Source organism: Epinephelus lanceolatus, chromosome 2 (genome assembly GCF_041903045.1).
Source record: "Epinephelus lanceolatus isolate andai-2023 chromosome 2, ASM4190304v1, whole genome shotgun sequence".
In the NCBI taxonomy this organism is placed as follows: Eukaryota; Metazoa; Chordata; class Actinopteri; order Perciformes; family Serranidae; genus Epinephelus; species Epinephelus lanceolatus.
Genome location: NC_135735.1, coordinates 48,137,496 through 48,153,911, shown reverse-complemented (window position 1 = coordinate 48,153,911; position 16,416 = coordinate 48,137,496). Strand labels below are relative to the sequence as shown.

Sequence of the window (16,416 nt, the reverse complement as noted above, 5' to 3'; positions counted from 1 at the left end):
TTTTGAACATTTTAGTTGGCATCATGTCAAGAGCACATGTTGAAGAACTGAGCAGCCGCACTACATCATGCAGCTCACAGGATTAAATCAGGGCGAAGTTGGAGAGAGTATTAGCAATGTTACGCTGAGTCAAAGAGACATGATCATACACACCAGCAGAGGAAGCCACAATTTTATCTCTAATATTAGAAATTTTGGATGTAAAATATGTGGCAAACTCATTACATTTCTCAGTAGAGTGAAGATCAGTAGGAATTTGTCTAGGTGGATTAATCAGCCTATCAATAGTACTAAACAGCACTTGGGAATTATTTGAATTTTCAGCAATTATTTGAGAAAAATAATGCTGTCTAGATTTTTTTATTTCATTGTTATATTTACTGAGATGATCCTTATACCTTAAAAAATCTACTTGTAGTTTGGTCTTACGCCACTTGCGTTCAGATTTGTGGCAGGATTTTTTTAATACTTTGACTCTTTCCACATTCCTCCAGGGTGTTTTCATTTTAGCAGTAATTGATTTAATTCTCACAGGTGCAATATTGTCCATGATTTGTAAGACTGAGGTATTAAAATTATCAACTAAATTGTCACACAATGACAGAGAAGACAAATTTGAATTTAAAGAGGACTGGGACCTGCAGCACTTAGCAGAGTCATATCTAGAAATAAATATGTTAGGTGTTTCAGCACAGATGGCCCGTTTTTTAACCAATTTTGATTTTAAACCCGGCACAAATTTGGTCAGAGCAACATTGAAAAAAATACAAAAGTGATCAGAGATCCCAACATCCCATGCACATCCTGTAGTCACATCAAGACCTCTGGAAATAACTAAGTCAAGAGTGTGACCTTGATTGTGTGTAGGTCCAGAAATGTGTTGCGTGAGCTCAAAAGTTGATAGCAAATCAGTGAACTGCTTTGCAAAAGGATCGTTGGGATTATCAACATGTATATTAAAGTCACCACAAAGGAGGATTGAGTCAAATTCAACAGTAATTTTTGATAGAAACTCACCAAACTCAGAGAGGAAGCCATTTTTGAGTTTAGGAGGGCGGTACAGCGTGAGAACAAGGCAGCGACATGCAGATCTGGTTATAAGAGCCAGATATTCAAATGTAGAGTAGGAACCAAGTGAGGTAGTTTTACATGAGAGGATATCTGAAAAAATAGCAGCAACACCACCACCTTTTTTATTAGGCCTGATACAGTGTGAGAATGAAAAATTGGATGGTGATGCTTCAATCAGCTCCTTACTACCAGTATCATCGAGCCAGGTCTCAGTGAGGAGAATACAGTCAAGTTGTTGAGATTCGATAATGTCATTTACAATAAAAGTTTTACTAGAAAGGGATCTAATATTGAGGAGGGCTATCTTTAAGCAGTTTGTGGAGTGAGTGGAGTTGTCGGCTATGACAGATTCAGGCTGATGAGAGTTAGAGGAATTCAGCGACTGTATTTGAGAGTTAGAGTTAGAGCCAGAGCGCACTGTGGCAGGACTTACATTGATAGAATTTAGTGTAATTGTCTGAACTGAGTCTTGCCGTGGTGCACTTCAGGATAAACATGCTATAAGTTGGATGAAATTAGTGGTCAACTGCCTTGTTCCCTTTCTGTTTGGATGCACACCATCAGCTCTGTACAGGCTTGAATTCATCCAAAAGTAGTCAAAGTTAGAGATAAAGTCATATCCTGCAGCAGAACAAAAGTTAATGTGGAAGTTAGACTGTCTGTAGTGAAATGTTTTAAAAATTTCACAACAGTGACAAACAATGCTGAGGCTTAGGGCAAAACTCGTTACCTGGTTGTCCGTGAGGGCAGATGAGAGAGAAGTGATGCTGCTCTTCTGGTGCTCGATTTGTGTGCGGCTGCCACAAGGGAAGTTGTAGAGGGACGAGCAGGGGCTCGACTCAAATGCAGTTGTTGGGCATTGATGGGACAACTGGGAATTGATGCCATGGGCTAAATTTAAAAACTAAAATATAACATTATTAAAAGACATACTTTTAACGGAGAGCCTTTCCTGATTTTGCCTGAGTTTTAAGTTAATTTAAACCATCTTTTTCCCCCTCAGTTTTTAAGTAACGTTACCGCAAAGTGATTCGTACAAGGCTGTTTTAATGTTTAAACGAAAACGGAAATGGTAAGTGAACTTTATCTTGGTATTTGTTTCCTCTTTGATTGAAAACACAGGCCTCAGAAAGGACATATGATTAGCTGGTAAAGAACGTCACCTCTGCATATCTCTAACAGGTTCAGCTATATCCATGAGCGGTATGCACATTTTTTATTGTTGTTATCGCCCGTGTAATGGTATACAAATGTATAGCTGGGTTTCCTCAGGCATTTGTCACCATGAAAGAAATGCGCATGCGTTGATTCTTCCCAGTTGACTGTTGACAAACGTGACCAATGCAGATCTCTGTCCCATTTGCAGTTTCGTCATCAGATGGAATAAAATGTAATTTAACGGGATTTTGTCGACGTTGTGAGGCCGCAGTTTGATTCTACATGAAGTTGTGAATCCGGTAAGTAATGTTAATCGGGTGTGAGTTGCTAGACCATGCTATTTAATCAAGTGGCGAGTCAAGATGCAGTTCAATGCTAGCTGCGTTAGCATTTAGCAAGATAAAGTTAGCTAGCTGGATGGCTGTAATTGGTATTTGTTCAAATACCTGGCCGACCTTACGACGCCCATCCCAACCCGCAAGGCCTTCTTGTGGTACAAGTGACGCCTTTGTGGTTTAAATAAACAGTAGTAAGTTACGGTTCAGTCACTGATACAGCGTTTGGAGGTGCAAGCTAAGCAAATGTTAAACCCTCGGTTTCTCACGCATAACTTTTAGTGACGCGTGACTTTTAGCAATATTAGGCTATGTTTACAATGGGAATTTCCTCTCTCTCAGTCAGTAATACTCTTGTTGTGCTTTCTGCGCTTTAGGTTTCTTGAAAACTACGATTATATTCGGCGAAATGATGGACTCCCGGAGAGACGGAGTAGATTGTCTGTTTCCATAGCCTTAGCGTCTGTCTGCAGTGTCTATATCTTTCACTGTGCTCTTTCTTACACGTTAATCTGTCCATTTAAATGTATTCCTCAGAGTCTTAACACAATCACAATCAGGGAGCGGTTCTTCATCAGATTGTGCACCTGCGCTTTTTGCCTATTGCGCCTTACAAATAAGTGACTTTTCGTTAATTTTGTGTTTGTGTAAATGAATTACATAAAGCTTGATAATGAAATTCAAGAAAGATACCAGCTAGTCACAGTGGCATCGAGGACACTGTAACCGTCTATGTTACGCTTGAGAGAACCAGTTTGACCTGATTTTCCCTGTGTCACGTGGGTTGGACTGTTCAGCAAGCTGAATGAATTCGGCTGATCATGCACCCCTGTCAGTGTACTCAACCTCATACCAGGCCTCAAGTCGTGGCCAGTTTAGTCTCCTTGTTGTTGTGGCACTAGCTACAGCAGGCACAAGAAGCCACATCTGTCAGTCTAGTTTTAAACAAGGTTGCGCCTTTCTGCTACTGAAATGGAGTCTGCAACCAGTTGTAAGATGAGAAATGCTTGATTCTTTGTTAAGCCAACATCCCAGTGATCACTTGACTGAAGTGGCCTACCTATGGCTTGCTACTCAGGTTGCCCTGTGAACTGACCTGAAAGCCTGTGCTTCGTAATCTGTCATCTGCTATTCTAGGATGCTTGTAAATATTTTAAGAAAGGAATAGCGAGAGAGTATAGTCTTGTATTGGCTGCAACTCCGGAGGGCCTGCTCATTAATTAAAACACAGTATCAGTCCTGCTCTTTGGAGGTTCAGCCACCACCTACGTAATGTTGTGTTAACCATACAATTACACATGATCACGAGTTTGGTCTGGTTTGCCTTAAGTCTTCAAGATAATGAGATAATGTAAAAAGTGAAATAGCTTTTGAGGCTATCTTGCTCTGTAAATTTACTTTATTGTAACTTGAGTCAGGATGTCGGAGTCAAGAGACAGGGTCCCTCCCTGTCTCTCCAGTCAAATATGTAAATCCATGGAATAGGCAGAATAGAGGCATTATTACTTGATAGGAGGGGTAGAGTTGACTCTTCCTTAAGCCCTGCCCCTTTGTGATGGTCCAACAAGCTGTCAGAGCGAGCATGGAGCCCACACAGTAATGAACTGCATTCCCTCAAGAAAAATGATCAATTCTTTTGAAAAACAAATAAGCAGTTTCAGAGAGAAGCAGACAGAAGATCAACAATATGTATTTGAATGATAAATCCAGGATGTCAAACTCCCTCAGCAGCAAAAACAGGTTAAAAAGATATAGATACTTAAAAGCTAAAGCCCGACTATAGGCTACAGTTCACCGTGATAAAGTGAACCATCACATCACTGACAGTTGAGACAGAAGACAATGAATATAAAGGAAAACTTTGCCAGTATTCAACCATTTGTGTGTCACTGTGGTGTGTGCAGATCCAGGAGAAACCAAACACCGCTCATCTGCACACACTGTGATGACACACAGCTGGTTGAATATTGACAATGTTTCACCGCTTCCCTTCACTAGTTCCTGTAGAGCAGGGTAGTCCTTGATAAGGATAGACCGATACATCGGCCGGCCGATATATCGGGCCGATATTTGAGTTTTTTACTTGTATCGGCATCAGCCCATACGCGCGTGGGTTCGCAGATTTATTTTTCCCTGGCACTTTTTTTCATTTGAAAGTATGTGGTTAAGTTGAACAAAGCTGTTGAATCCTACTGTGTACAGTAGTTGTTGTTTTATTTATGCTTCAGCTTAAATATTTATTTAGCTTATAAAGACATTACTGGAAGATTTAAGAGCACTGACCTCTTTTTTATTTGAATGTATAATAATAAAAATAATATTCTACCTGTTCTACCTCAACTTTCCATCTTGTTTTAATATTTTTTACTGTTCAATAAATGTTTCTTATTTTAAACTTGAGACCTGTAATATTTGTTATCATTGTGACATTTTTTTAATGTAAATTGAGGGAGCAAAAGCAGTATCGGCCCCAAATATCAGCTCAAGAAAATCGGCAGTCCATAATCGGTCATCGGCTAAGGGTGATGGAAAAAAATCGGTATCGGCATCGGCCCTAAAAAATCCATATCGGTCTATCCCTAGTCCTTGATTCAGTATTATCATTAAGAAGCAAAAGCAGCATGTGTATACGTTCAGTTAGTTAGCTAGCTAGTTAGCTGAATGTATACACATGCTGCTTTTGCTTTGTAATAGCTAGCTAGCTAGCTAACCCTGCACTTTTCAGGGTTTGATTTTGGTTTTGGAATGGCGAAGAAACATATATCTCCTTTCAACCTCTCCAGGTAATAAGTATCATTATTACATGTGCCCCAGGCACAATGTTAAGCTAAAAAAAACATCCAGCCTGAAAATTGAGAAAATCTGAGAAGATTGAATGAGAGTCTACGGAGCACAGCCGTGTAACTGGCTGATTCTACGCTATGATTGGTCAGTCTGCATTCGAGGGGTGCGACTTAGTGAAGGGTCAAGGGTCCGTGAGACTTTATTGGTTTAAATTTCTGACTAGCCATGCCATCACCATGGAGGGGCATAAAGTGAAGACAAAGATAAAGTCAAGGTTCGAATAAAGTTGAAATACTGGTTTGTTTGATTGAAAACAATCATTTTCTAAATGCTAATAAACCACGGAACCCAGAACAGACGCAATGACCAGCAGTAAGATGGACACTTTTCTGGATTCTGAATGATTTATTTACTCTGTGTGTGAATGTGTCTGTCTTTCTGTCTGTCTGTTTTTCTTTTAGGTCTAAACTAAACCATGCTGAAATGGCTTTCCGGTGAAGAGGGAGAGCCTGGCCCTGGAGTAAGTACACATGTACTTATTTTTCATTACTTGAATGAATGGTCACATTGTAATCTGTGTCTACATTAAGAATGATCACATATTTTGTGTTTGGGTAACATGTCTCATGACTTGTTTCCATTGAACCATTTAAAAAAAAAAAGATGGATGCAATAATTCCAGACTTGAAAATGGATTGTGCTGAAACGGAGGTCACTAAAGAGAAACACAGGTTCATGTCTCAGGGTTCCCACGGCCATGATATTCCAGGAAAATCAGAAAAGCTGTTTTCCAGTCCTGCAAATGGTTTGGAATAAACAGAATGCCTTGGAAAAGTTTGGAATATACATTGTTTTGGCTCATGTTCAAATAAGTTCATAGAAATCCCAAAACATGTCTAACATTAGGCGAAGTAATTTCTTCGTATTACTAATTTAAAACAAGTGCTGCACTGCATGACCATTAAAACATCATTAGTGTCACATGATACACATTGACTAGACTGGCAACAAGTCATTGTAGCTAGTTGGTGGCAGAAATGTCTAATGAGAGAGTAAAGTAAGCAAGCACTAAAAGCCGTTTTCATGAATCATTTTATATTATCTTTATTACTAGATGTTTAATGGGCTCAAATAAAACCCAGCGAAAGCTTTGCAGTCTGTTTCATGTTCAGATAGACTGGAATTAGGTAGACTGCTGAGCTCAGGGCTTTAGCTCAGACAACCGGAGCTCACACTTCCTGTGAGGGGGTATCACTGCTCCAGTTTAAATCCCCCTGCATCCCCATCCTATTTACTGCACTGCCTGTATGGTTATCTTCATATATTAAGTCTTGCTGGGAATCAGTGATTGATAAAAATGCTCAAAAACATTAAATCCACTCAACTCACACTCATCCATATAGCTACTAATCTGAAGTGTTAAAAGAGCAACATGACTCATCTTTTGAGACATCCATTAGCCTTTACCTCAGTCATGTTTGTTTGTATTCCTTTTCACTAATAAGCCCTCTTGTTCCTCCTGACAGACACTGGATTGGTATTGTGACATTTACTGACTTTTGAGATGGATCATGTATTGGCCACACATGTCTGATCCACATTAAATAGACCCTTTCCGTCACTGTCTTTTTTAAAAAGTCTATACACAATATAGGTGTATGACCATCAGCTATTGGTGTGTATTTACAATCTCATGCTACTTTGCACATCATGGAATAAGCCCAATCTGTTTGGCACAGTGAGGTATACAGATTTGAAATTGAAAAAGAAAAAAGATAACAGTTGCAGAATAGTATTTATGTATCCAAAAATAAAAACTGAAATCACTGCATCCCTTTTGCTCCATTATTGGTCCTCTTTCAGCAATCACAAGCGTTACAATCTCTGTTTTATTTAGGTTCTGTTGTCTCCTGATGCTAGGTCCTAGTGCTCCTTAATCTCACACACAGTTAAATACACACACTCTAAAGCTGGCATACTCCAGGTGGCTCTCTAAAATGTTGTCGCAGACAAGTACAAGTATACTTATTCCAGCACAGGGTGTGTTCAGTTGTTGTCTAGCCAGCATGTGCATTTGGTGCAGCATTCAAAACCAAATGCAGTGCTTCTTTTGGGTCACCAGCCCACCATCTCTTTCATCTGTCCCCAGGGCCCAGGCTCTCCCCATGTTGCTGCTGCTGCTGGTGGTGGAGAGGCTGCTGCAGAAGAAATGGCAGACCGACTCACCCAAACTGAGCTGCTTGTCACTCAGCTGAAGGAGATGATTCGGGAGAAGGATGCAACACTTCGTGCCAAAGATGACCAACTGAAGGTGAGGAAAGTTTCTCTCCTACCTTCAAGAAGCTCGCCTCAAATAAACTGGGTTACTGAAAAGTAACACAAATATGAGGAGCACTGTTGGAGAACTCCGATAACTGATAATTACCTCCCTCTCATTACTGACACCGATACTGTAACTGATAATTCACCTTTTTGTATTTTTAAAATAATTTTACAAACTGCAGTGAGAAAAAATAGATGATTTAAGATTCCATGGCTCTGACCTAACCAAATTTAACGGATAGCACTATTGTTAACACAACAAAAACAATGAACAGTTCTGACTCTTCCATACTGGCCAACATTAGGCTGTGAAAAAGAGGGAGAGAAAGAGGGAGTATTGACAAATGGTCCTCAACGCCCCTGCCCCCATAGAACCCTACACCACAGATAGATATAATAAATACAGGGATGTGAAAGTAAAATGACTTTAAAGTCATTCTCAGTCTTAAATTCATAGCCAACTGTAAAACCAAAATAAAAAAACATACTAAATGAGCACAAAAGGTTTAAAGGTTAAAACTTTATGTCAAACTAGGCTACAGTGTTTCCCCTTTGTTACTGGGGTGTATGCTACATGTGTAGTAGCCTATACAACTGTTTGTGGAGAGAAAGAGAGGTATTATGAAGCCCAGTGTCACTGTGTGAATCCCTGGTTTATCAGTCTGCAGACCGAAGACTCTATTAACAGAGATAAACAGAGTGACAGCTGACTCATATGAACGGTCCAGCACTGATGCCCATGGGCAGGTCTGCCTCACATCTGGTGTGAGAAATGTCTGTATTGTCAAGCTACACTTCTATAAACATGTCCAGACACCATCTCATCGTTGCACAATAGACTAACTGACATCTACCAAGTAGAATGGCGATGCCCTAATGATTCACCTCACACATTAACACTCACCTCAAACAATAAAGTGGCTCTGTCTCACACACACGCAGTGACCGAGAGAGAAATAGAGATTGTCACTGTATAAGCAGAGGGCAGAGGCTGAGTGAGCACAGTCAGGCAGGGTTGACATGCTCCAGACTGGGTTGCTAGGAAACAATACAAATTAAGGGTTAACTGTAGCATCACACAGCTAACCCAATGGTCACTAATGGGTTTATTGACAGAATGGAGCCTTCTTGGTGTGAGTTTGGTGGGGCCGTTTGAACTCTTCCCCTAGCCTTAGAATGTTCTTTAAGGGTGGTTCTATTAGGTGTTCTATGTTCAGCATTGAATGTGAGCCGCTGCTTATGTGTTAACTTGGGCTAGCGTTCCAGAGACAGTCCATCAGTGCTGTATCTTACCTGTTTAACGGCAGCGGGAAGTTTGCTGATCAGGTTGGGAGTCTGGCGGTCGGGGATCAGACCTTTGGGACAATTGTGTTGTCTTCCTCTAAAACAGTGAATGACGTCTACACTGCAACGTTGACATGTTTGACTCTCTAGTCACCATGCTGGACTTGTTGCTCTTTTTCTTCTGTTTTTTTGGCAGCTCCAACTTTAAAGGTGAACCACCACATACTGTGTCGAGGTGTGTAGATGCTGCCCTTATTAAGTCAACAAAAGCAATCTGGATTTGTATTATTGGCGCTATTTATTAGTTATAATGTCATTATTGGAAAAATACATAATAGTAAAAATAAATGTCCCTTTATAGGCTGATAATTTTTCAGCCCAATGTATATTATGCATCCTCAGTTATAACACATAATAAATATCTGTTGGTTCAATGAAATCATTATTAGGACCAAATTTAAAATTCATCTTTAGAAAACCTATAATATAATAATAGTTGGATGGATTTTGGAGTGCCCTTATTTTGCAGTTGAAACCTGAACTGCAGCTACACCGAAGCCAAGCACAGTGTTTCATGGGGGTTATTATGAAGTTACTGTTTCTCAGTTTTGTTTTGTAGCCTGATAATTTCAGTCACTTTGTGTTTAAAATACCGATATGATAATTCCACGTGTTTTGGCTTGGATGGATATTTAATGTGATTTTCCTTGTACTTAATGCAATATTGAATGCTCTGGTGCCATCTGAGAGGGATTTGTATATGACAGAGCCAGGCACTGTTGGTCACATGAGTTTCTCTGCTCCTGTTAGTCACTGAGTGAGTTCACTCTGTAAAAAACAGGATCTAGTTAACTATTAAACTCCCAAGTCAAAGTCTACTACACAATACTAAAGACAAGAATGTGAGATTAGAGTTCAGCCACGATACAGTAAATGCCTGGCGTAGAAGCAACCTTACAGGAGAGTGTAAACAAAGACATTCATTCCATCACAGGCCATCATCACACTACCATTCATCTCACACTGTCCAGGTCAACATGTTTGGCAGCATCTTTTCAAATGTTCTTGTAAGAATTGCTTCTGCATAAAGCATGTAACTTATCATATGTCAAGCTTGAGATAAAGAGCATATTGTCCTTGACCCAGGTGGAGAAAGAGACATGTGAGTCCAAATTGTCAAAGCTGCGTCTGCAGAACAAAGCCAAGGTGACCTCCCTCACCGCACAGCTGGAGGAGCTGAAGAAACAACAGGGAGGTCAGGGCACGCCAACACACAGCAAAAAGGTAGAGGCATGCACACACATCCATGCTTGTATCAGTTTATGTGAATACCTACAATGAATGCATAAATTCCATAAACCTCAACGCTATGTCTGATATGTATCTGACTGAATTTTAATCCCAATTCATATTTACACAATAAGCAATTTCACCACTAGGGGGCACAAAGGATACAGTGCAGATTCATTGTAAAGCACATGCATCATCGACTTATGAAGTTGTTACTGCTAATATGTAAGCAAATAAATAAGAGCAATATGAGCATCCAGTTTGAGTCATGTTACTGGTCTTCTGGCAAATGTAGTCCAATGTGTTCCTGATTTTATGTTATTTATTCTATGTCTTCTTGTTTCCCTGTAGGGGCCATCAGAAGGAGGAGGGGATCAAGCCAGTCGAGGCAAGATTGTCTTACTAAAGAAGAAGGTTGAGGAACTAGAGCAGCAGCTTGCACAAAGACAAGAGGAACTGGAAAACAAGGCAGAGTAATTTTATGTACAGCAAAATGAGATAGATTGGCTCTCCTCGTAAACTCCTGTGTAAACAATGTTATTTTGCGTGAGTGGTATCACACAGAGGGTTTGCATTGTTATATTTAGAAGATTAATTATAAATATTTTGTTAGGGAGAGTCAAACTGTTTCCAGTGTTATTATCATACTATCCCTGATGTATCAGTGATTGTGTTCTCATGCTCTGCGCAGATCTGACACCTGTCTGTCTGCCCACCCACCTGTTTTCATTACCGCCTCTGAAGCTCAGTGCACTGCTGTTTCCTGGTAAAGATAGAGGGGCAGCACAGACCACCAGTAGACAATAACCTTATATTTTCATAAAATACACTCGCATTCACAAATATGTAGGTAACTACAACAGACATTCATGTTATCTTACATCATCACTTAAGTCAGTGACGATGGTGCTTTGCTGTCCATAGTCACGTCCCATGATAATTCTACATTGTGATAATGCAATTGCCCTATTGATCAATACTATATTGACTCATGTCAATGATGTTCCGATGAACTTACTGTCCAGGGGATGCGCCTTGTTGAAAAAATATTTTCACCCCAAGACCAACTTTTCTTAGAATAGAAGAAAATAAGCATATTTCTAAGAATGTTGAATATTAAATTTATACAGTAACATGTTTACATTTTTATGGATGATCCATAAAAACTCGGGATTACCACAAATTACCACAAATCACATTTATGTATCACATTTATGTATCATCTGATTGACCTTATACTGGGTAGATGATTTTGTTGCTCTCCAAACTCAGCTCAAAATGGGACATTTGTATAATATTTTGTACATAGACTATTTATTATAATAATACATATACTGTCTGTGGCTTTGCAAATAAAGTTTTCAGATTTGGGATTTTAATTCACTTTCAGATACATTTTCAACATACATCAATATAACTATAATTATAACCAAATAACATTAAACACCAGTTTAACTCTACAGTATGTCAAAAAACAAAGATTGGGGACCCACTCAAATGACCAGCTGTTGGTCCCCACTCCCCAGGACTCACAACATTGAAAATTATCAGCATCACAGCATTTTATTGATTTTCTGTTCAGTGTACATAGGCTATTTCTTTGCTGGGGTCTGTGTTGGCAGCACAAACTTAAAGCAAAAAGACATTCAAACTGTGTACTTCAATATGTGTTTATTTATCACGAGTCATACTATCGCAGTATTCAACATTATCGCATATTGCATGTTTTCAAGATAGAGTGCAGCCCTAGCTTTAAACAAGTTAAGCCCAAAGGAACCATTAGCAAAGACTCTTTATTTTCCTGACTTGTTCGTTAAGTCCAGTTGCTAATGACTTATTACATTGGACAGGCTAACAATAGTGTGTGTGTTTGGGGCCAAAATACATTTCTGATCTGCTGCTCTGCAATGAACGATACACACTTCTTGGATGGCTTGGTGCAGGTCTGCTTACCGTCCCCAAACTTAATATTTGAGAAGCAGCATTCAGTTTTTATGCACCACATATCTGAAACAAATTCCCAGAAAACTTGAGATCTGCTCCAGCTCTCAGTGCTTTTAATTCAGGGCTCAAAAAACGTCTATGCCTTTAATTAAACTCACTGTGGAACTATTTATTGATATCTTGCACTTCATAGAAACAGCAATTTTCATTTTTTCATTTTACTGTTTAATCTGCCCTTTTCTGTTGTGGCGGGGTTTGTAAGGTTTAATTGACTGAGGTAGACAACTCTGATTTTCCCAGGTATACATTTACAGTGAACAAACAGGCATTAGAGTCTGTTTACATGTGTCCATGCCAAAGATAGCATACAACCACGAGGTGGTAATTGTAGTTTTCTAATGAAAAGCTGATTACTTCTTTCTTCTAGAGGATGGAGGTCGAGTCACAGCGGCAGCGGGGTGAAGAAATGGATGCCATGCTGACAGAGAGGGACAGGAAACTGGCAGAAAAAGAGGCATATATTGTTCACCTGCAAACAGCACAAGCAGGAGATCAGCCCGTCACATCTGCACCACAACAAAAGGTCATACACCTCACAAGAATGTGGTGTGAACATCATCTTTTCAGAACTTTTTCACTGTAAACATTTTCACATCTTGAGATTAGGACAGAAGAAATAACTGAGGATAGAGTGTTCCCAGGCATTTATTCATTTAAGTTCCACCCAAAATGCAATAATGCATGTTAGTTGCATGTCCTGCACTCTATAGTATATTGTCAGTCTACTCATCAGTGCTAAGTCTACTCATCAGTGTTATACTGTGCCATACCTCCTCAGGAAGCAGAGGACAGTGGAGCAATGCAGGATCTGCAGCTGCTGGTGCAGAGCCTAAACAAGAAGGTGGGAGAAGCAGATGAGCGCAACAGTTTGCTGCAGGAGCAGACGGACAGCCTCAAAGAGCTGTTGGCCACAGAGAAGGAGCAGTACACTCAAAAGGAGAGCATGTACAAACAGAATGTAAGTTTCCAAAGCAATCAGTTGTTACTCTAGCTAATTTGTTTGGTTGCACAGGAATTTTGCTTCAAAATTCATGCAAGCAGTGACGTGTCTATGGTACAATTTGATACTGTTGTTGTCCGTAATTTTTATGAGAAGTGTTGGTATATCTGATGATGCACACTGTGTTTTTTTTTTTAGATCCAGACATTCAAAGACATTATTATTCAGAAAGATAACCAACTGATGGAGATCAACCAGATGCATGAACAGGAGCTCTTCAAGCTAGCAGCAAAGTCTGATGCCAGCGCAGACTTAGAGCAGGTAGTGACAACACTCATTTCTAAATGAATTAGTGAGGAAACACTTATTCTGTTAACTAACAGAAGTTCTCCTGTTTTCTCTTTGTAATATTGTTATTGTACAATTACTTATGTGCTACTCAAAGGATACTCAAGAGTGCCTTACCACAGTCAAGTTACTGATGTAGCAACATTTACTTTGCAACACATGGATCATAGAAAGTTTTCATTGTTGGTTGTGTAATGTAAACACATCTTTTTTGTCTCTTCCTTAGCTTTTGAAGGCTCTAAAGCAGAAGCTTCATGAGAAGGAGGAAGTGCTGCTGGGTAAAGCGCAGGTCATTGACGTTCTGCAGGGAGAGGTAGATGGCAGGGACCAACAGATAAAGGTAAGGAACAACATTTTTTCACTTTAAACATTCTTTTCTTCCTGGTGTGTATTTGGTGATGATGTGCTTGGTTTTGTAAATGCTTACGTAAGTATTCTGCCTTGATAAATTTAATGCAGTTCTTTAACTCTTAACTCATCTGTCCTCTTCATCATCTTTTCACCCCACAGGAGCTAACAGAGCGGCTGCGTCGGCTGCAAGTAGAACGAGAGAGCCTGGAATCCAAGATGGAGGCAGAGAAGCATGTGATGCGGGCACAACTTCGCGACCTGATGGAAAAGCAGCAAGCGGAGGTGCAGCGAATGGCTGAGCAGCATCAGGCACAGATGGCCCAAATGCAGCAGGATCTCCTGGGGCAGCTGGAGGAGCTGAGGAAGGCCTCGGTAGCAGAACCATCTCCCAGTCAGGAGGTCTCAGGAAGTGGAATTATACTTGCAGATTCAGCCTACATCCAACGGATAGCTGAGCTGGAAGGTTGGTTGTTTTTAATTAGGATTATTCAGTCTCACTGTTGCGGAAGAAATAAAGAGAAATTTTCATGGTGGTTTAAGATAGTCAGCAGCTAGTTGCATTTGACTATGCGTAAATCAGTGCCATGCAGAGACAGGTGCTCAAGTGAAAAAAAAGGGCATCCCTTCCACAAACATTTTTTGTACGCTTGCATAGCGCAGGAGGTTTCATAAGTGCTGGCACCAGAGGAGCTCTTTAGGCCTAAGTACATTCAATATATTTGTGCACAGTAATGAGCAGGGAAAATGTCTATCTGAGGTGTCTTAAGATCTGTACTATGTGCACCTAACAGCTGCAACAAATACACATTCGCTTTTTACATTTATCATTTATAACAGACAACAAAGAAAACAAAGCCACATTGTGCATGTTTTAGTGGTCTATACAATATATAGCCTTTCAAAATCAACAATTTTTTACACAAAATTTAAAAAAAAATGCTCTGGATAAATAAAATGATAGACCAACAAACCAATCTAGTAAGTAGGTGTATGGGCAGTTGCAACAATCAGGCTAAGTGTCTTCTGCTCTCCTCTCCTTCCCTTGTTCTCTACTGCTTTCCTTTGCTCTCCTCTTCTCAATTTGTTCTCTTCCTCCCATTTTCTTCTCCTTCTCTTTCTTTTTCAAATAGCCATGTACTAATTCTTACAATTTTCTTCTAAATGAGCTTTATATATTCTTAAAAAATCTCAGTGGCTCTAGCTCTGTGCTCCTCCTCTCCTTCTCTGCGCTCTTTTATGCAAGGCAGGTTCATGCAGCACCAAACCACATGTCAGATTTGTTTAAAGGAATTATCAGAGCCACGGTGCAGAAGATGTAGACAATATTTCAAATTGAGTTTTGGTTTATAAAGACGCGTCACAACGGGAAAACAATTCAGAGTCTGTCTCCACTCGTACCGGGCAGCTGTTAAACCCAAATCTGATAGAGACTGATTTTATTTGATATTCTCTCTCTCTTCATTTTTTGCAGCTCAAGCAAAGCAAAAAACAGACGAGGCCAGCAGATCAGAGGCCAAATTCCTGAAAATGAAAGCCTGGTCGAAATCTCGGATTAGACAATTGGAGGAGGAGCTGAAGAAAAGCCAGGTGAGATGACAACATTTTCAGATTTGATTTTCAAGGATTTAATGATTATGCTCCTTTCTATAGATGCCCTGTTAGATTTTTCTTTGTTGAAATGCACTCTTGTTATCCCTTGTCAGATAAAAAATATGTTAATATCCAAAAATATCAAGCATAACAAAATGCATGAGGAACTCCTCTGAGCAAGGCTGCGAGGCAAAAAATGAGAGCCATTTAAAAGATGTTTACTTTGTTACCTTTAGGCTGGAGTTGCCCTCCCAGACCTGACTGCCCTGCAGAGTCGTATCACAGCACTGGAGGAGGAGAGGGAGGAAAATCTATGGAAATTAGAGCAATTTGAGGAGCTCAAAGCAAAGAACGGTACCAAAATCAAACCAGAGTGGCTTCTGCTTTTTCCCAAGTGTAACATAAACATCAGCATATCACATTTCATTTGTAAATTTCACTTCTCTACTTTATGTCTTAACTTCCCCAGAATTATAGTTAATATGCATTATTAATAGCTGTGATCTCAAAATGAACATTGTGTGTTTAATGTTTGCAAGAAATGCTGGAGGCTAAGCTGGTGGTATATGAGGAGCAACAGAGGACACTACAGGCAGACCTAGAGCAGTTCACCAAGAGGGCTGCCTCTCAGGTCAGGGTTCCAGGCTTTTCCTAAATGTTGCGGCTTTATGAAACCTGCTCATTGGTGATCTCCTTTAACTCTCTGCTCCTTCTGATCACAGGCAAGTGAGTCCGGCAGTGCTGATGACACCCAGAGCCAGGTGCTAGAGTGGCAGGAGATGGTAGCTGATGCAGTGAGCGCCAGGGACCGCGCCAAGGAGGAGAAGGCTGCCATGGCCCTCCGCATCAGCCACATGGAGGAGGAAAGAGAGGGTAAGGCTGTTGCTTGACGAAGACACAAACTCAACAGGCTCTGTTGTTCATCACCATTAGGTAACC

General features: G+C 40.1%; 1 protein-coding gene across 6 annotated transcripts in view; it reads left to right on the top strand.

Annotated features, from left to right (window-relative positions):
- The first annotated feature begins 2,217 nt into the window (after positions 1–2,217).
- The window catches only part of LOC117254898 (uncharacterized), a 61,097-nt gene continuing 46,898 nt past the window's right edge, over positions 2,218–16,416 (top strand). For 5 of the 6 annotated variants that reach the window (XM_078162180.1, XM_078162187.1, XM_078162181.1 and 2 more), the window contains exons 1-14: positions 2,391–2,528; positions 5,810–5,868; positions 7,498–7,659; positions 10,101–10,238; positions 10,596–10,712; positions 12,616–12,771; positions 13,027–13,206; positions 13,387–13,509; positions 13,763–13,876; positions 14,047–14,350; positions 15,359–15,474; positions 15,714–15,831; positions 16,017–16,108; positions 16,200–16,350. In XM_078162180.1, coding sequence (XP_078018306.1) covers positions 5,824–5,868; positions 7,498–7,659; positions 10,101–10,238; positions 10,596–10,712; positions 12,616–12,771; positions 13,027–13,206; positions 13,387–13,509; positions 13,763–13,876; positions 14,047–14,350; positions 15,359–15,474; positions 15,714–15,831; positions 16,017–16,108; positions 16,200–16,350 — 1,816 coding nt within the window. In that variant the 5' untranslated portion in view covers positions 2,391–2,528; positions 5,810–5,823. Of the gene's footprint in view, positions 2,275–2,390; positions 2,529–5,809; positions 5,869–7,497; positions 7,660–10,100; positions 10,239–10,595; positions 10,713–12,615; positions 12,772–13,026; positions 13,207–13,386; positions 13,510–13,762; positions 13,877–14,046; positions 14,351–15,358; positions 15,475–15,713; positions 15,832–16,016; positions 16,109–16,199; positions 16,351–16,416 lie in introns of those variants that run through there. The other variant, XM_078162177.1, reaches the window with a different exon arrangement.